This window comes from Boleophthalmus pectinirostris, unplaced genomic scaffold, assembly GCF_026225935.1.
Source record: "Boleophthalmus pectinirostris isolate CB_2022bp ecotype Guang Dong unplaced genomic scaffold, ASM2622593v1 HiC_scaffold_20, whole genome shotgun sequence".
NCBI lineage: Eukaryota > Metazoa > Chordata > Actinopteri > Gobiiformes > Gobiidae > Boleophthalmus > Boleophthalmus pectinirostris.
In genome coordinates this window covers 33,720,244-33,741,699 of record NW_026571153.1, presented here as the reverse complement: position 1 = coordinate 33,741,699, position 21,456 = coordinate 33,720,244, and the positions used below count along the sequence as shown (strand labels likewise).

The 21,456-nt window shown below is 41.6% G+C and overlaps 1 protein-coding gene across 1 annotated transcript in view; it reads right to left on the bottom strand.

The window, feature by feature from the left end:
- Positions 1-2,105: 2,105 nt before the first annotated feature.
- LOC110156238 (sodium/calcium exchanger 1-like) overlaps positions 2,106-21,456 on the bottom strand; it is a 136,976-nt gene continuing 117,625 nt past the window's right edge. Inside the window, exons 12-17 of the mRNA XM_020920439.2 lie at positions 15,642-15,748; positions 12,263-12,387; positions 9,668-9,703; positions 8,183-8,282; positions 6,738-7,010; positions 2,106-3,782 (exon numbers count right to left, since the gene is read on the bottom strand). Coding sequence (XP_020776098.1) covers positions 3,403-3,782; positions 6,738-7,010; positions 8,183-8,282; positions 9,668-9,703; positions 12,263-12,387; positions 15,642-15,748 — 1,021 coding nt within the window. The 3' untranslated portion in view covers positions 2,106-3,402. The remainder of the gene's footprint in view (positions 3,783-6,737; positions 7,011-8,182; positions 8,283-9,667; positions 9,704-12,262; positions 12,388-15,641; positions 15,749-21,456) is intronic.

The following is a 21,456-nucleotide window of genomic DNA, read 5'->3' as shown; positions in this document are numbered from 1 at the left end:
GTTGCACAAAGTATCAAATTAAAACTGCTATTTGAAATCAAATTGCTACAACCCAATATATCTCCTGTCTTCTAGTGGAAAAACTGATACTCAATACTGATTCTGATGATACAATGATACAGTTTTTTTTTAAATAATTAAACACTCCTTATTCAGAGAGTATAATGTGATTTTCAACATTCTTTTCTGTTTCCATGTGTCTTATCTGTGTGTAATGGTCAGAGGTGCAGTAGGTTCATGTTGGTCCATGTGTGTGCACTAGTCCATGTGCTCTGACACTTGTTCTGATACAACTCAACATCATTCTAAAGCTTCAAGAAAGGTTCATTTCTGTCCTGTCAATGGGACTTTTTAGTATTGATACCCACTCAAATGAGTATCTAATTTAGATTCTAGTTAGTACTGATAATGTTTCACAACCCTAGTTTAGAACTATACAAATATGCTCTGAAATGTGTGGGATTATAGTAATTGGATTATTGTAATTAGCATCAATGGTCGGTTCAATAGCAAAATATCAAAGGCAGAGGTGTCCACACTTTTTGAGGTCAAATCAGTGACTTTCAAATAAATGCATGTTACATAGGTTTGAGAGAAAGTCACAACACCTTTCAAAAGTCTTGAATCCCAAATTTGAGCTCTGTGTCATGATGCAATAAGATGTCACTGAGGTTACGGTGAGAGAAATGACTTCATTCACAGTTTTGCTTATGATCATTTGGGTTAATTCAGCAGCACACCCCTGATCTAAGGTATCCATTCTCATGCAAAAATATGACCCTTGTTTTTTTTTTGTTTTTTTAAATCAAATTTTATACATCCAATACGTTATTAATAATATTTTTTTTTATCTGCACATATTTCAGTTTTAGATCAGTTCAGGCAGGGGTGCAGTATCGGTACAGGATCGATATGCTGATTCTTCCGTAATATTATTTGATCGGAACTAGTATAGTAGTTCATTATTTCCAGTTTAAAACTGAACTGAATTCTGACTTGAATTCATAAATCTATTCAGAAAAAAATCCAAATTTGATTTTTGCCATAAAATTGTACAGCTCTGGTGATGTGTCTCTAATGATGAGCAATTCTGAACAGCCTACTGTCTTCGCTGGACCTTTCTTGCATTTATTTAAGTCATTACAAATATAAAGGGAGGTTTAACACAAAAATAATACTGGTTTTACACAGCCTCAATAATACACACACTAAAAACACTGGCCATAGTTTTGACTTGTCCTTAACAACTTCATTTCCTGACATGTATTTCTTTCATTTGAGTCCTTCCTTCTTGTATAGTGTAAACAATAAACTTCACAATATGTAGTGCACAGTGCTGCTTCGTCACTGTGAGTCCAGTTCGTCTGAGCATGTCACCATAGTCACTTTTCTTACAATTACAGAAACAACATCAACACGTGACGCCACTGAGAAAGTTTGCTAAATCCAAAGTTGGCGGGAGGTCGGTGGAGAGAGGGGGTCTAGACCATGTACCATACATACATGACGTGACAGTTTCTACTTAAGGCCAAAAAACAGGGAGGCAGAAAGAGTTGCACAGTGAATTCTTGAAAAAAAAACAAAAAACAAAAAAACAAACCAAAGGCATTTACCCAGGAGTCCAGGCTCATCAGCAGGCAGGCCACAGGCAGGGAGGGGGGACGGTGGAGAGGAAGGAAGGGGGGACGGGGGGACAGGGGGAGAGGGGGACAGGGGGAGAGGGGGAGGCCTGTTTTGGGGTAAGTTTGGCAGTATACGTCCAGTAGGAGGCCCCTCTGCTCCCTATCATTGGTTGTACACTGTAGTAGGATACTTCCTGTAGTTCAGAACTGTAGCCATTAGCAGTGGGACCAGACACAGTTCCCACAAGAGCACACACAAGATTGTCTGAGACGGATTTTCACACAATGTATAACAATACTGGGTTACATTTGAGAACAACTACACTTCAGTAGCCTTAATAAAACCCTCTACCTGTTTTTTTCCTCTATTGTATTTGACCGAAATGTGCCTTGCCCCAGAAAATATAGATTGCACAAAGAGAAAAAAGCTGTCAAAAGTGCTTATAAATGTTATGTTGTTTATAATGTTTACTAAAGCTAATTAAGGAGCAGTTATAAAGTGGTATCTCCTGTTGTGTAGTTCAGGTCATAATTTTGGCATCATGATATTTGATTTGAATATTTTCGCCGTTATTGTAATACTGCTTTTTGGAAATCTATCTCAAGTCAATGTTCCACTTTTATCTGGTGAATATCTGCTTTTGTGGGAATATTTGGTGAGATGTTGTGGCATAAGATCTGGTCCCAATCCTAAAAGAATAATGTGTTCTTGTAGCTCTACATCCACACTGTTTCAAAGACACAAACAGCACAATGGGGACTTTGTCTGAACTCGTCTTTTTTCAATTCAAATGTATACTTCAAATCAGTGATATTTTCAGACTTGGTGTACAATAGTAAAACAATGGTGTTATTTGGGTCTGAAAATCCCGTCTGGAGCAGTCTCTCCTGATAGATTAGAGTCTTAGTCCTGGTTTAGACATGGGCTGGGCAATATGGTAATCACATGATCACTGCTATTTTGGTAAAATCATCATTTTGTGATGCTTCACATTTTTGTTTAATGCAGCTCTACGGTCAAACAAACACTTTCTACTATCCACTGTTCCTACTGGTCAACTTCTGTGAAGCTCGGGCTTTCAGAAATAGTAGATAGCTTTAGTTGCCTCTTAAATATTGTTTATAAGATACTAAGAAAACATGAATTGTGAAAACATTTAAATGGTGATCTGGTTCTAAGAAAATTGTGATTTGTGTGTTTTGGTGTATCGTTCACCCCTAGTTTAGACCTGGGTTGGATTAGGAAGCTAAATATGTGTTTTAGTTATTTGAAGTGAAACATTTGACTAAGTCCACGATCTAAAAACCGAATGAGGCTGGATGATGTACATAGCCATTATTTTAATGCACAAAAACTAAACTATTGCAGATGTCCCCTTGTGCTTTGACTTGAGTTTAGTGTCTTGTAGCTTTCTATCTGTGTTTGGAGGGGTCTTATGTGATCTATAGCTGCCACTTTAACATTAATTATAGCTAAAAATATTAATTTTAGATAGTAAGTTGTGCTGAAATCATAAGAACAAAATTGTCGAAAGATTTAAAAACTCTGGAGACAAGGCCAACCAGCATTTTTAGTTCTCAAAGATGATGTGGGAGCGACAAAACACTAACCTTAAAGCAATTCTGAAACAACATGTCAGTGTGGATGTAGAGTAGAAACATCATATCTAATGCCATAAATATGTTCCACTTGTGTCTTTGCCCTATGGAAAGAGCCAGCATGGATTTGAATAAATACAAGGATTCCTTTTTTTCTTGGCCCTGTCACTGCAGCAGGTCTCTAGAAGGAGGGTATGTGGCAGTAGGCCTCCAGCGAAGCCAGGAGGATGTAGATGAGCCAGAGCGTGCCGAACAACAGCGATGTTACGATCTTACAAGTCCGAGGCCCGCCCAGCTCTCCACCTGCCACAGAGGGCCTGCGGCGGTACAGCAGCGTGCATACGCACACACACGCCATTATGGTGAACAGGGTCACGGAGAAGGCCAGGTTCCCCGGGTCCACACGGAAAGCCTTGCCCTTGGATCGCCAGGCAACAGCGGCAATGGTCCACGCCACGCCGATGCCCAGGAACACGTTGACCGCATTGGAGCCCGTCACATTCCCGATGGAGGCATCTGCGTACTGGTCCTGGATGGCTGCCACTTTACTGGCAAAAGTATCTGAAACACACATCAGGGTTAGGCCCATGCATGCATTGTGTGTGTGGTGGTCAGCTAACTGGGAGACAGATTGTCATGGTCTGATTCCAAAACGATTCAGTCTCTTGGACTTCATGTTGTTATCACATGAATGTGGCAAACGTTCAATGTTAATTTATGTTACACATTCATGTTTATGTGTAAACCTCATAGTTACTTGCTACTCCCCTCCTACCCCCTTCCTGGTCTGTTTGTGTGTCTGTGCTCTGGGTTTGCTCCACCTCTCTGTCTCTCCTCCACTCTGCTCTCCACAGCAGCAAATGCTCCTTTGTGCAGGGGCCTTTACACTATCAGAGAACAGGAGGCTGTTCTACACACGTGAAGTTCTTGATATTTTGGGGGATTGTCCTGATGATGTTGCCGGGCAAGTCCAGACTCATGTATCTCTGTGTCTTTTATACTGAGGGACATCAGTCTGGTCACCACACCCTGCTGTGTTGGGAGACAGATTCAGACAGCTGTATGACTGATACGGTGCACTTACACAAATGCTTGTTAATGTAAATTGTGCACATTAAAAATGTGCACTGTTCATGTGAAATGCAGCTGCACATTGATCAGCTATGTGTCATTTTGAAAAATTAGCCCTTATTTTTTGTTCTCTTAAGCAATCACATTTGTTTTGATATGAACAGACCATGCATGGCCCTGATTGGCTAATCCACTTGTCAGTCTTTTATCTTTTACCTTTCTGTGTCTTTACCTGCAGCATCCTCCCCACACAGAGCACACTGAGCCCCAGCAGAAACATGCCAGCTCCATCCTCTCATTACACTGTTTATTTATAATCCCCGCGCCTCCATCGCTCCAGCCTCTGTGTGTGTGTGACACACACACACGTACACACGCACACACGCACACACGCACGCACGCACGCACGCACGCACACACACACACACACACACACACACACACACGCTCCTAGACGCATACACAAGTCACATGCTCCCACTGCTAGCAGGCTACAGTTAAGGTGCATCTACTGTCTCACTGTCTCTGTAGGGAAATGTGTCCTGTCCTTTTGACCCATCCTTTTCCAGGGAAAACCTGCAGTGGAGCCACAGTGCAGTGCTCAGGGACCATAGACTGTATAAAGAAGTGGACTGAGGGAGTGTGACATTACCCAGAGTGTTCAGTTCTAGTCAACTGAAGATTGTGATGCTAGTGATTGTACAGGCAAATTTGCAGCCAAGCTCCACATTAAGAATAGAAATTTATTATTGCACTTGTTTTTGTCCATTGAGAATCTTTATCTCAAATGCAGATGATGTATCCAGCACCAGAAACGCTGCTTTCATCACAGATGGACAGAAAGGGGAGCACTGTGTTTTAGTGCTCAAACATACTTTGACAAACATGCACTCATACTGTGGGGTGAGCTCATCTCCCCACAGATCTGAACTTGGTCTGGTGGTGGGGGGTCACCTAGCCAGCCTGGCACCATCTCAGCTCAATTTCATTTCTCTCCAGCGACTAAGTCAGGAATCAGAACACACTAGACCATTTGCAAGAACCCCGGAAGTTGTAGACCGCACACCAGCCAATCAGAGAAGAGCTGTGAAGCCATGATGTCAAACTCGTCGCATCTGTCTGTGTCCCTTTTGTGGAACAGCACAACAGTAAACAAAGCGTTGAGATGGATGTAGACGAATACAGATATTCTGTGTTGGCAACGATTCCAGAGATCGTGGATTTAAAGCCTGAACAAAGAGAATGTTTGGTGAATTTTATCAGGGGAAAGACGTTATTGCCCTTCTTCCTATGGGATTTGGAGCATTACATACGTCATGACCAAATAGCAGTGATTGAAAGTCCCCACCAACCGTTGAGTGAACAAATCCTAATGCTGTGATGGCTCAAGAATCAAGCTAGGGGTCACCTGCTTGACTCCATAAGTTTGCCATCCTGTGTATCATTCCATCTCCAGAAAAGTGACACTGCACCTTCACTTACTTTACTTTGTTAAGCAGTGAACATAACGTGTTGGACCCACACACTGCACCAATGCACGTCATGAGTCCTGTTTTTACATGATCTCTTCTATACTGTGCACAGTGGGCTGTAGGTGGCACCAGCTAGACCTCATGAAGCAGAATACTCTCTCTCTGCACTGTATAACAAATGGTTCCTACGGCAACGGCATGATGGATGGAGCAATAGGGAGAACACGGGCCCAATCCAAAGCTTTCACTGGGAGGAATAATGAAACAGGCCAGCCACAGCAGCTGCACAAACACCATTTAGAAAAGACTCTGTTGTCAATGAGCTGCTGTAAACGGTCTTCTGTATCCACTCACTACAACTGATAACTCAGAATTAGGAACGTAATACAGGGTTGCACATAACTAAAATTTTGAAAAAAAAAAATTTTTTATTTTATTTAGTATGCTGAATTAACCGATTACCCTAAATATCTGTAAGGAGAGACCATGTATTTAAATCGATTTAAAATCTAGTACCTAGCACCTTATAACTCATAACTGGTATTCATATCCATGGCTTTTTGGCACACACAGTTTTAGAAGTTTGAGCCTGTTTTTAAATCATCAACAGAGAATAGATTCATGATTTAATGTTGTATTAGGAGGCACATTTTCAACGCACTGCACTGTGCTCTATATTGTGGTCTTGAGCTCACCACTAGACACTACTTTTCAAGGTACATTGGGGGAAATGTATTACTAGTGGTGTGGACTTTTGGACACAGCCTCTGTTAATCAGAAGTGAGAGAAATTTTATTTAGTTTTAAATGATTGATGACAATGAGTTCTTTCCTTTCACATTAAATAAACAAATCTGGTTGGACAGTTCTCGGGTCAAGGTGTGATGTGGTAGTGGAGACCACACTGATATCCCTCTGTATCAAATATCCAGAGAGTCCAGTGTGGACTTGCAACAATGTCGTGTCCTTCTCACCTGGAACAGAGGTGCCCAGAGCCACGAACACCACGGCGGTCACAGAGTCCTTGAGGCCAATGGTGCAGCCGAAGTGTGAAGCCAGGTCTCCGGTGACAGCCGTGAGCACGCCGATGAGGGAAATGGACACGATGAAGCAAGCCCAGCCGTTCCAGTACTCTGTGGGAGGCACGAAGGCAAACAGCACCTTCCAGAATACTGTCAGGAAGTGCATGATGTAGTCAAAGCAGGAGGGCAGGCGCTCCTCCCCGCTCTCCTCCTCATCATCGTCACCTGGAGGGGACAGGGGGGAAAGGTCAAGAACAGACAGGGATGGACAGGGACAGATATGGGCACAGAGGAGGGCAGGGGACAAGGACAGATGGACAGAAAAGGGAGACAGGGACAGATGGCAGGACAAGGATAGATAAGGATGGACAGGCACAGACAGGGACAGACAGGGAAGGACAGAGACAGGGGTAGACAGGGAGGACAGGCAAGGACAGAGACAGGGGTAGACAGGGAGGACAGGGAGGGACAGAGACAGGGGTAGACAGGGAGGACAGGGAAGGACAGAGACAGGGGTAGACAGGGAGGACAGGGAGGGACAGAGACAGGGGTAGACAGGGAGGACAGGGAGGGACAGAGACAGGGGTAGACAGAAAGAGACAGAAAGTGGAACAGATAGGAGGGACAGGTGGAAGAGAGGGACAGAGGGTGCAGGGATAGACAGGGGGACAGGTAGAGGGGAGGAACAGGCTTTAACGAGGCCTTACAGAGAGCTGCACAGGCTAATCCTTGTGCTAGGCTCTATTGATTCTAAATCTAGCCTGAGATGTGCAGCCTCCTCCTGGCTGGCTTAAGGCCAGAGACAGTGAAGGATTTCAGGTTTAATGCAGTTTTTTAACCTCAAGACTCTAAAACCTGCTCCCACATTTCCCTCATACTAAACTTCAGAGCTGGAGGCTAATACCGTGTGTTATGATCAGACCTCTTTATTTATCATACCTTGACAGTTAAGGAGAAGATAACTGAAGAATTATAACTCCAAGTATGTTTTTTGTAAAGCTCAGACAGTATAGGACAGTGGTGTACTATTGCTGTTCAAGAGTTTAATTTAGACTCAGTTCTGTACACTTTGTTGTCCTCCTGTGGGACGTTTCTTGCTTAAAATTGCAGTAGCAATGGTTTAGTCATATTTCAGACCTGGTCTTGTAGACAGGTTTTAGAACTAGTATCTTAGAAGTACTTGGTTTGAAAAGTTTGAGAACCACTGTAATATTGGACATAAAATTGAGGCCATTTTTATAGGTCTAACTGCTTGGGTTGCTGCTTGAGTATATTGTTTGATTCTGTTATATTATATGTTCTGTTCTGTTATATGTTATATGCTCATTAAATATACAGAATGACACAGTGGATGTAAACTTAAAGTTTACTCACTTATGTGACTGAAGAGGTCTTACCTGCACTGACAGTCACTGCACTGACAAACTGCTCTCTCCAGCTGCTGCTCCCCACCACCAGCGCCAGGTTAGTCTTCTTTATCAGCTTATCCACAGTACTCTACACACACACACACACACACACACAGGCCACAACACAAAATACACACACGTATGCACATAAACACACACAATCAGACAGGACAGATTAATTTTGTTCACTCCACTCTGAGAGAAAACACTGATTCAGGCTGTGTAATTATCCACTTATTCCAATGAGAGAATTTTCAAATCAGCCTCAGAATTCAAAGAGCATTCATTAAAGGTGCGTGCTGCTGTGATGAAACCCGAGGAAAGACCCCACGCTGAGGACGAGGGAGCTGAGTTTGGGGAGTGAGGGATAGAGACACTACAGGCAGGTTTAGTTTTTGGGTCACATTCTTGTGTAAATACAAAAGTCCAAATTACACCTCATTCATCAACTCCCATGTTTGTAGTAATCAAGTAGTAAGCTTTTTTTTTTTTTTTTACTGTATTTTAAAGCTTAGTTGTTTTTTCCCCCCAGATGAATCATTTCTCATCTTCATTTTAAAAAAGGTTAAACTGACCTTGTATGTTCTTTCAGTATTATTCAAAGGTGACTCAAAAAAAATTGAGTCAGCTATTGTTGTTCTGATATCTTTTTTTTGATCTGATCTGATACTTGGCCTTAGTGTACTCACAGATACCAAACCAATACTACATAATGTGAAGAAGTAGACTAAGACCACTCAATATCTTTACTGTAAGAGATCAAAGGTAAATCTACTTAAAGGCATATTATATCTAAACAGAATCCACAAGAATGGATGAGATTTTGAGGACAAGTGTTAGAGTCAAAAGTATAATGGTCTTGATGATAAGTAGTGCTGAGTGCTAAGCACTTTCTAGCACAGCGCAAATAAAAACAGCAATGAGGCCTGTAAAGAGACACTCATCCTCGGAGCACATGGCTCATTCTGCAGAGTAAACAAAGTGTGTATTAGCGCTCATGTCCAGTTGCACTCTCCATAGTGCATTTTTTGACCAAGTTCAGCGTCCACTCTAAAGGTTAAATGAAGATATCAGAGAGGTAACACAAATGTCTGTTACTATTTGTTGATTTTGTGTTGTTTTAAGTGTCTGCAGAGTCTCCACAGTCTGCATATAAACTCTCTGGAGGTTACCAGTGGCATTAGCCATGGACATCAGCACATGCTCACATCTATGGGTTCTCATTCAGGAAAATACACAGTGGAAGATTTGTGATTATTTTTGAAGTACTAGCCAATATTGTACCCGAAAAGATTTGCAGCATTGGAGCTTTTGCCAATACCAGTATCAGTATCAGAACTTGGGGCTGGATTCATGGCTGCTCACCTGCAATGTCTCATTAAGCTCATACAAAGGTTTGAGAGAATAATAGGAGATCAAATTAAAGAGCAGAGCATGCAGAAGAGGAGGGAGGGAAACGGAGGGATCGATCACCTGTTTGGAACGCCACACCAGCTCATCTACTGCTCTCTGCACACGCACACACACGAGGGATGGGAGAGCAAATCAGTCAATGAAATGAACTATGAACAAACAAGGCTCAGATGTAATCAGGACACAAATGATAAACAAAAGGTAAGTGGAATGCACAGCCAAAATCAAAATAAATAGGCTTCAATGGAGGTTACACTGTGTCTTTTTTCTGGTACTTTTTATGCGCATCATTTTTGGCTTCTACATTTCTTCTACATACAGTTCTGGTTTAGTGACGCAGCCCGTGCGACGTACAGGACGGGGGACGGTCTGCGCGGCGTACGCGTTAGTTTGCGGGACTGCCCACAATGAGTTTTCAATATGTCCCATGCAGCACTGTTTTCCGTCAGGTCCCGCGCAGGACTCTAAGTGGAGGGTCCACCACATGCTTTCCTCCACTGAGATGTTATTGGTTTGTCTGGAATGTTTACACAGTATTAAAGCTTTTTATCATCATAATTATGAGAATGCCTGTTTTTCTAGGTATTTTTTGAGTTCGAAAACCATCTGTAATTTAATAAATATAAGGCAGAACTATTTATTATTATACTGTGGAACATTCCAGGCAGATCAATGACATCTCCACAGAAACAGGCAGGTGACGGGCCCTCCACCAGAAAAGTTACACAGTGCACATTTGAACCCATTTCTTGGGTGGGTCGGGTTGGTTTTTATCTTGGGTGAGGTGGGGCAAGTCAAAAAAAAAAAAGCTCTCCTACATATCCTTTGTAGGTACTGTTACTTCAATAAAAATATTACTCAAGTAGTAAGTAGTAAGTAAAATATTCAGAAAAATACTCAGAAAAGTAACATGTTTTAAAAAGTACTTAAAAGTACTTAAAAGTTACATAAATAAATGTAACTGAACACTGCCCACCTTTTAAGTTTGTCTGGTGCCTATATTTCATATTCCACTTTCTCTAAAATGACTTTGTTAGATCTGTCGCTCTATTAATATGTATAACCATCCCATAACAAAACCAATCAGGGGAAAAATCAAACCCAGGATGTTGTTTCAAAATCATTCTGACCTTTTTACTGCACTCACAAAGAATAATAATAATATTCTCTAGGTGATTATTCACAGTCGGGGACAGCTGGCAATTTTGGATTGTAGTGGATTTCATTAAAATTTCAATCACTGACTCTTCTCAGAATATTTCATCATAACCACAGTGAGGGGGGTGTCTGCAGGCTAGTTATTTGGGTCTGATTGTGTGGGTCTGGTTGTGTGGGTCTGGTTGCATGGGTCTGGTTGCGTGGCTCTGGTTGCGTGGCTCTGGTTGCGTGGCTCTGGTTGCGTGGCTCTGGTTGCGTGGCTCTGGTTGTGTGGCTCTGGTTGTGTAGTGTAGACTGGTTGCGTGGGTCTGGTTGCGCAGGTCTGGTTGCGTGGGTCTGGTTGCGTGGGTCTGGTTGTGTGGGTCTGATTGCGTGGGTCTGGTTGTGTGGGTCTGGTTGTGTGGGTCTGATTGTGTGGGTCTGGTTGTGTGGGTCTGGTTGTGTGGGTCTCGTTGTGTGGGTCTGATTGTGTAGTGTAGGCTGGTTGTGTGGATCTGGTTGTGTAGTGTAGTGTGGTTGTGTGGCTCTGGTTGTGTGGATCTGGTTGTGTAGTGTAGTGTGGTTGTGTGGCTCTGGTTGTGTGGGTCTGGTTGTGTAATGTAGACTGGTTGTGCGGGTCTGGTTGAGTGGGTCTGGTTGTGTGGCTCTGGTGTGTTTGGCTCTGGTTGTGTAGTGTAGATTGGTTGTGTGGGTCTGGTTGTGCGGGTCTGGTTGCGTGGGTCTGGTTGCGCAGGGCTGGTTGCGTGGGTCTGATTGTGTGGGTCTGATTGTGTAGTGTAGACTGGTTGTGTAGTGTAGACTGGTTGTGTGGATCTGATTGTGTAGTGTAGTCTGGTTGTGTGGGTCTGGTTGTGTGGGTCTGATTGTGTAGTGTAGTCTGGTTGTGTGGGTCTGGTTGTGTGGGTCTGGTTGTGTGGGTCTGGTTGCGTGGGTCTGGTTGCGTGGGTCTGGTTGAGTGGGTCTGGTTGTGTGGCTCTGGTGTGTTTGGCTCTGGTTGTGTAGTGTAGACTGGTTGCGCGAGGCTGGTTGTGTGGGTCTGGTTGTGCGGGTCTGGTTGCGTGGGTCTGATTGTGTGGGTCTGATTGTGTAGTGTAGACTGGTTGTGTGGGTCTGGTTGTGTGGGTCTGGTTGTGTAGAGTAGACTGGTTGCGTGGGTCTGGTTGTGTGGGTCTGGTTGTGTAGTGTAGACTGGTTGCGTGGGTCTGGTTGTGTGGCTCTAGTTGTGTGGGTCTGGTTGCATGGGTCTGGTTGTGTGGCTCTGGTTGTGTAGGTCTGGTTGTGTAGTGTAGACTGGTTGTGCAGGTCTGGTTGCGGGTCTGGTTGTGTGGGTCTGGTTGCGTGGGTCTGGTTGTGTGGCTCTGGTGTGTTTGGCTCTGGTTGTGTAGTGTAGACTGGTTGTGTAGTGTAGACTGGTTGTGTGGCTCTGGTTGTGTAGTGTAAACTGGTTGTGTGGGTCTGGTTGCGCGGGTCTGGGTGTGTAGCACCATAGTAACAGACCTTGAACTCATAGGACTCCTCGATGACCACCTCCAGCGTGGTGTGCTCCCCCAGACTGGGGCAGCCCATCTTGGCCACCTCCTCCTCCTCTGCCCCCACTGGAGGCTTGTTCTCGTTTGAGTCACCTGCAAAAGCACACACACACACACACACACACAGACACACACACACAGACACACAAACACACAGACACACACACACACACACACACACACACAGTTAGTTGTATGTTGTATGTTTGGTTCCTCTCTTGGTTTCTCTAAATAACGTGACTTTTCTGTAGCCTATAGAGCACCAATCCTCTGCTTGTCTCCAAGGAGATGTTGCTTTGCCTGGAATGTTCCACAACAGGGCCTTAAACATATTCATCTCCATCAATACAAGTAGACCACTAAGTCAAGTAACAGGTCAGATCTGTGGTGAGGAGAGCCTGCCCACAGTAAGAATGCATGTTTTCTAGATATTCCCTAAGCAGTCAAAACACCTTAAGTCAATAAACACAGCATTCACACTACCAGTCAATGTTTGGACACACACTCTCATTCAGTGTAGTTTTCTTTAGGTTTATCATTTATATCCAGAATGAAGACATCAAATACAGCATAGGTCAAAGATATATGGAATTATGAAGGAGAGAAAAAAAGTTAAATGAGTCAACTACATATTTCTTTTATTTCTATTCACATTCTCAAAGTATCCATCCTTTGTTTTCTCGACAGTGCTGCAAACCCTGGACCTTCTCACAAAAACCTTCTTGATGAATTCTCATAAAACAGTTTTCACTTCACATATGTGCTGCATCAGGCTCAAGAAATATCAAAGGGTAAAGGATATTTTTAAAACCTAAAATCTAAAAGAAGTTCTGATTTTAGTTTTTGTTTACTTCATTACCAATACCTTCAGCCTTCAGTGAGAATCTACAGTGTAAATAATCATGGAAATAAAATAAATAAATAAAAAGTCTGTCCAAACTTTTGACTGTTTGTCTATTTAAACATGTTGTAACATTATCGGCAAGAAGACCACACGCACACACACACACTCCACACCCCCATAGTAGAGCAGTCAGCTCTTATCTGCTGCCTCTAATTGAAAAGCCATGTACAGCGTGTGATCCGATCCAAATGTCAGTCCGCTCACAACGCAGCGCTGTTCTAAAACCAATTATACGTGTTCAGTGCAGCAACATGCCCCGGGCGGCTGCCTCTGCACACATCATTGTGAGTAACACTATTAGATCCATGACAATATATGCAAATAATTCACACTGTGTCACACTGAACAAGCTCTCGTCTTACATAATCAAAGTAGACTGGCTGGTGAGACTCGGGAGATGTGGTCAGGCTTCCTTACACTGGGTTCACATAAAATCACAGCATTCAAAACTGCCCCTAAAGTGTACATGACAGGTTTGATGTTTTTCTAGGAATGACTTGGTTTGGTGGGAGAGTAGTGGTGATAAATATTTATTATAGTTTTACATCAGTCAAGTGGCAGTCAAGAAAAGTTGGGGAAAAAGTCACAAATTAGAGGAAGTAGGAAAAAGGAACCTTTCAAGCTAGATACACAAAATTGCATCCAAAAAGCAAATTACGCTCAAGAAACACATTTTTCTGAAAAATATAATTAACAGAAATGTGGTTGTGGTCCTTGGAATTATCTTCCCTTGTCCAAAAGGTATGCCACCGAAATTGTCACAAGCATATCAAAAGTATCAAATACTTTAAGAGAAATGAGTAGTCTAACCTGTTTTATGTACGTACTTCAAGATAAAATATATATATAAAAAAACAACAATCTGAAATTCAATGTATGATTATCAAAAGTATAAAAAATCTGATACTAGAAATACTAATTTGAGCACATATCAATAAAAAAGTCACTTTCACAGGAGGGAAATGAACCTTTCCTGAATAGCTTTAGAATGACCAGTGTATGCCCATGGACCACTACCAGGATGATGAGGGATTATGCAGATAGAAGGCTACATGATAATATAAAAGAAAGAACAACGATGTAATGCTGAAAATCACATTCTATTGTTTAAAGAAAATGTGTCTATTCCTTCTAGTTTACTGCCTGGAGTTTATTATGGTGGCAGTATTTAATCAACAACATGACCGTGGTTGTCTGAAAGGATTTATAAGGCATTCATATGATAAATGTGTGCAAATTGTGTCTTAATAATGTTAACAACAAATAACTATGTTTGATTTTATTTGCATCTGAACAGCAAATGCCGTTGGGAATAATATCTCCATTGTCCCCTCATCATCCAAACATCGAGCTGAATATTGAGTCTTTAGAATATGAAAATGATTTGGTCTATCTTGTCCTTTTTGTCACCAGTCTTTTGGAGTCAGAGTGGTTACACATAATTCCGAAGGCTGCTTGAATGATACAAAGGCTGTTGCAATGAAGGTTCTTAATGAAAGCACTTTTATTTCAACTGTTTTCCTTTCAAACCATGAATCCATTTATCTTAACAGAATTCAAACATCAGCACCAGCATAAGGAAAACTGGCTTGGTTTTGGAAGAGAGTAGGTGAGTTTTTGTGATTTGAAAATTGGATAACTGGATTTAAAAGGTAGAAGTAGCTAGTTTAAAATAAATCTTGACCTTGAGTCTGAAGGTTGTGCTTCCGACAAAAACTGCATGTGCACAACTTTAGAACAGTTTTGTCACTAGGGGGGTGCAAACATATGGAAATCTTGGTATATACTGCTATTAAATTTCGTGATATATTATTATTATTATTATCATTATTAGTAGTAGTAGTAGTAGTAGTAGTAGTAGTAGTAGTGGTATTAGTATTAGTATTAGTATTATTTTATTTTATCTTGTCTATACAATACATTTAACACATTCAGTGTTTTGGTGATTAAAAAGGATTTATTTCATATACTCTTTGTTTAGGTAGTGGTTTAATAAAAAAAATAAAATAAATGCTGTTAGATGTATTTTTGTATTTCAAAACAGAGCCAGCTGAAGGGAGGGCATCTGTCCCGGATCCTGAAGCGTTCATATCCCATCAGGAGGAGGCCCCGGGGAAGACCCAAGACACGGTGGAGGAACCCTGTCTCTGGGCTGGCCTGAGAATGCCTCGAGATCCCCCCAGAAGAGCTGGACAAGTGTGTGTGGAAAGAGAAGTCTGGCCCTCCCTGCTCAGACTGCTGCCTCCATGACTCAGATAAATCAGAAGAAACTGGATGGATGGATTTTATGTGTAATCAGTGGTCAGTGATATCAGTTATCGTCTGTGCTGCTGTGAGTCTTGCTTCCTAATTGATTATCAATATAATGCTTTATAATAAGAAAATGTACGGTTCAACAAACCACCTCCACCAGCTCTGCTCAGGCCCACACTGCTCCACTCACCGTGCTTCTGTCCGATCTCGAGCAGGATGGGCTCCCCCAGCTCAATGGTGAATGTCTTGTTCTTCTCATACTCCTCATCATCGATGATCTTCACCTCGATCACCTTCCTGTAAACACACACATGTCCCACTTTTACCTTCTGTCAATACAAACCAAAGAAACATTGGGCATGCTACATCTCATGTAGATAAGTCTCTCTGCTATCCCACATGAGGCGGCACACTCAATTTATTTTTGTGAAATACAATGATGAAGATGTTTTGACTAGCCAGACTGGTTCTTTCTCTCTATTCTATACAGCAGATATCTTAATGTTTAATAAGCAGCCTTGTTTTAATGCAGACAAACCAGGCATAATCAACTACACCCCTCTTCATCAATGGAAATAAAACTGGTATCCACACTACAGGTGTTTGGAAGTATTGGAGAAGTGTGTAGTCTTGGCTCCAGAGGAGGTGCTTCTACTGTGCAATGTATCGTTGTTGAAGCTATGCCAACATCCACAAGTTGATAAATGTGACGGGTAAATAAGTAAATGCTTCTAAGTGAGAAACAGAAAGCAGAGAGTGCATGATGAGGCCAGCACACACTCACCACTCACACTGATGAGACACTTAAAGCCACACTCCAGAACTGCACACACCGGGAAGAGCTCTCCAGACCAGCACACACTGGAAAGAGCTCTCAAAGCACCACCACAGGAACAATCAGCCGTCTCTTTACTGGCTAAAGTGCGCACGCTCAACATACACACTCCCCACATGCCAACATGCACATTCCCCAAACGCGAACGTGCACATTCTGCACCTTTTATGTTTCACAAAGTCATCAAGAACCTTACTATATGCTCCACTCCGAGCGCCAGTCACAAAAACTGCCATTGTGTCCTTAGGCAAGGCACTTCAACCACATTGTCTAGTATGAAAGTGGTGTGTGTGTGAATGATGGTGGTGGTCGGAGGGGCTGATGGTGCAGATTGGCAGCCTCACTTCAGTCAGTCTGCCCCAGGGCAGCTGTGACTACAATAGTAGTTTACCACCATTAGGTGGTAAATTAATGATAATGAATTAATATTAATGAATTGTAAAGCATATGTTTGTGAAAAATGCTATATAAATTACCGCTGGGTGATATGGATCAAAAATATATATCTGGATATATTTAGCTATATCGCGATATACGATATCTATCTCGATACGTGTACAGGAAAAATAACCCCCTAAAACTCCTGCAAAAACAAATATGCCAAATTCCACAATGTCCTTTTTTATTGAAGTGCAAGAGGTCGGCAGTTCATGTAGGAACAAAGTGCTTCTGCTAAATTTAAGATCACAAAAAAATCCTTGATTACATAAATAATAAATTAACTGTAAAACAAAAGAAATAATACATATTTCCTTCTTTTCACTCATGAATAAAACAACTCAACTCAAGCTCATCTTTGCATTAACTCTGTAACCGTACGATAACCATGAGCTCCTTTAGCAGAGGAAGCTCAGGAGGTTCATTATTTTAACATTTTATCCATGTTCCTCACCAGTGTAAAAAGCTCTGAGGTTTACCACAATCCACTGCAGATCAAACCCAACGTTTCCAAACACTATTGTTACACTGAAGCAGATTATTCATTCAAATCTTCTGCATAGGTAAATTTGACATTACAAAACTTTACAACATCTAAAGCATAACAACTCTAGAGCCACATCAGCCTGTTTGACATTATAATGTGTTTAATTCAGTTTTGCGCACGTGTTTATGTTTTACAGAAACAAAACTTCTGAAACACTCCTTGTGCCGCTAATGCGGTTCAGCTTCTTTTGGACTAAAGGACACAACTCAGTGTTCATATGAGTGTTCTCTCTCTGACAGAGGATGTGCTGCTGATGGTCTTGTCTGTAAATGGTGGAACAGGTTTGTGGTGCTAGAAGCTTTTCACTGGCACCAACTTTTGGCTTTCAAGGTGGTAGTGAGGAGACACAAGCTGCAAAATCAAAGAGGCAGGGGTGCACGCAGGCGAGGAAAGAGAAGACAAACAAGCGAAGCGGCGAAATCAGAGTTGAATATAAGCATTATATCGATATATACGATATGTCAGAATCCAGATCAAGTTTTAAAATATCTCGATATATTTAAAATATTGAGATATCGCCCACCCCTAATATAAATAAAAAACTTACTGGGGAAGATTCCATACAGGGCAATCTCAATGAGACAAGACTATAGCCTCCAGAAAAGTGACATAGGGCAGATTTAACAAGAACAGTCACAGCACGTCTAAATGATGAGTGAGAGAGTGTCATCTCTGAGGGGGTTCTCTCCTGAGCTTTCATGATGAGCTGAGGCTGAGCTTTTCCTGATGTTGAAGTAACTTTAACAAACTACACCTCTCTTTGACTGTTTGTTTTCCACTCTTTCTCCTGGTTTGATGTGTCTGTGTGTTTCTAGCTTGTTACTCCTTGACACCTGCTACCCTGAAGCGCTCTCTGTCAGGGCTCTCTGGGGTGGCCCGGCCTGTCAGGGGCTGATACGCTCCACACAAATCCAACTCAGCTCCTGCATAAAAATAGATATTCCATAGTCTTCCAACCATGCGCTGGGATTGAAGAGCTGGGCAGGAATCGGCTTTAGGAGCATGTTGTTTCAAATTCCCCCATGACTGAGCGACAGTTTGATTTGATTAGCTTGGAGCTTATTGCATTACTGTAATGGACAAATCCACTTTCATATCAGCCACTGCATCGCCTGCCTTTGCCGGTTGGCTCAGAGGACACTGATTTACAAGCGCTGGATGCCAGTGTGTGGTTAGCAGTAATAAAGTGGGCACCATTCTGGAGTTTTGTCAGAGACTTAGCACAAACTCTCATTTTGTTGAGTGAGGCAGATTTACGGTCCACTTTTAGCACCAGGGATAAGTCCACGTTGGTGCTTGTATCAACACACATACACTGTCAGAGCGTCACACAGGGGCTTACAGTGGGAGAAACCTTAACTAAAGACAAGACAACTCCAGCTACTGATGTAACTGAAGAAGCCAAACTGGAAAGCTGAATTATCTGTGAAGCAGCTACTGGCTTAAGTTATTATGCTGACCAGTCAATTATTGTGAAGAATAAGAGTCAACTGGAGCTGTAATATAAATCAGTTTTACAGCTGTTTTCAGTAAACTCAATATCTGATCTTACTTCTTATCTGCTCTTGAGGACACCAACAGAGCATTACAGGAATGTTCCACAGTACAGCATTAAACTTTTTTTTAATCTTGCAGCTTTATATACAGCTGTGCCGGACTGACTCAGTTATCGTTACTACTTCTGCTCCAATTATGTAGTGACACTAAAATAAATATTTAAAGATCATGCTACATACAGTGAGTTATGGATGTACAACTGATATAAAGCACTAACCCATGAAATTGACTAGTTACACAAGAGAATTTTTAGTTTGCTTAATGTGATAAGCGTGTACCAGAACCCCATGTTTTTCCACAGATTGTTTTACTTTTAACATTATTTCAGTTAATGCCTCTTTTTAGTCCTCGAAGTTTTATGAATGATGCTGTAACCTTATAACTGTCTTGTCTGCTTGAAGGATAAAGTTAAAATCATTTTTTTTTTAGCTTTTAATTCTGTTATAATTATTGTGAGGAGTGCTTTAAGAGGTTTTAGATGTCATACATGCATGTTTCAATAATTTTGAGATCTCTTACGGTTAGTTGTAAGATTCTGTCCAATGCTCCACCCCCAAGCCTATATCACCCATGCACCCACAAAACATTTCCACATCAATATACAAAATCCAAACACAAAAATGTGCACTACAACTTCACAAACCTATTTCAATTCTTTCTCAAAAAAATAAAAGGAAACCAGAAGTACCTTTTTCAAATTCTATCCTCTGTGTTGCCTATCAAGGTGAAAAGTGTTTTAGAATACTTCACCGGTCAGTGCTGTTGAATTCACAATTGTAATATCAATCATTTATAGTCCGGCAAACATTTGAACAGTCCTGTCAGACTCATTGTGTGAAGGCTTTCTGTGGCTCAATAATAAGTGGGTTCAGCTGAAAGGCCAGAACGCACACACCTTCTCATTTCTGACCAGTGACCCTGATTATGGTCATCGCTGTTTTCACATTAAAATGCAGTGCTAACCAATTACTAGCACAACAATATGCTTCCCTGTACCCTTCCCATGCACTAGAATAAACCAGGTAAATCTGGAAATTAAGCCCAGGACTAAACCAGGACCATGCCAAGACTGCAACATGTCTACACCAAGGCAAAACTGGGTCTAAATCAGGTCAAAACCAAGATTTATAAGACAAAACTACACCTAAGGACTCCTCTTGCCGTTTCTGTTTCAGGAAACGTTTGAAACTGTGACGAAGGGACTCTTCCTAGAATATGTATGGTTGCCATGGAAACCAGCAGCACGTGAAATCCTAGATCATGTACAAGTACATGTATTGTAAAATATATGCGAGAAAGAGAGGGGAGAGAGAAAGGGCTCGGGGGGAGAAGAGCGGTTGAGCAGAAAAGGGGTTTTGGGTGATTTAGGACGACAGAGCGACTGACAAACACATTGCAGCGAGACCTGAGTTTGGACAGGATATGTTTTTAGATTATTTAGATAATGTAGCTTGTAAACTTTTGAAATTGATGGGTCAATATTCTTGCATTGATTCATAAAGCTCCTGTATGCTGCAGTGAGAAGTTCAAGCTAATCATTCAGGCCTGGTGAGTGTATTCTAGGGTTGCTGTCAAGTGTGTTGAAAATCAGATTCTAATTCATATTAAAACAAGTATCAAAACTCAATACTCATTTGAGCAGGTATCAATACTAAAAAAAAGTCCCATTCACGGGACAGAAATGAACCTTTCCTGAATTTTTTACAATGATGTTGAGCTGTGTAAGTGTCAGAGCACACAGACACCCATGGACCAACATGAACCTACTGCACCACTGACCATTACACACATGTTTACAGTCTGTACTTGCACATATGCAGAAAGTGATGATGAAAGTGATCAAATCTTTTGACATGTCATCTCCCAAACACAGCACAGGGTGGCACTGTCTCATTGGTTAGAGTGAAATACAGTGAGCAGTCTTTGAACTGCCCCTATTATCTCGGTTCTAATGTAGTTTCCTCGTCACAAACAGACCTGGAGTTGTGCTGTGTTTTATCCACACATGTTTAAACTAAAACTATCTAAATGTTAAAAGACTTGATGTTGTCATGTGGTAATACAGGAAGTGCTCCATTGTGTTTTAAAAACCATACAACTTCACTAGAATCACTTGGATGATTTTAGCCCCTGCCAACATGTACAACAGGTAACAGGCAGACATTAAATTAAGAACCACTTCCTGACATCTTAAGATGGAACAGAGTCTTTGGAGATGTAGACAGACTAATAATAAAAAGTTAAAACATGTGTGAATGAAACAAAACACAACTCCAGGTGTGTTTTTGAGGAGGCAGCGTCATCAGTTCCATCTAAAATGCAATTTAGGTACAAGGAAGGCATTTTTCTGACAGCTTAAACATTGATTTAATATAATTTGACAAATATAGGGGTTGTATTCTGCTTCACACTACAGGGGTGTAGAATTTTATGTCATCAGAAAAACACTATAATAATAAAACAATGACAAGTAACAAGTCTAAAAATAATTAAAAACTGTCATTCTTTACATCCTCTGCTCCTCTGACCCTCTCCTCTGACCCTCTCCTCTACGTCATTATGATTTGTTTCTTTCAACAGACATTTGAAAAGATGAAAACAGATGAAATATAACAGAACAGCAAAGCA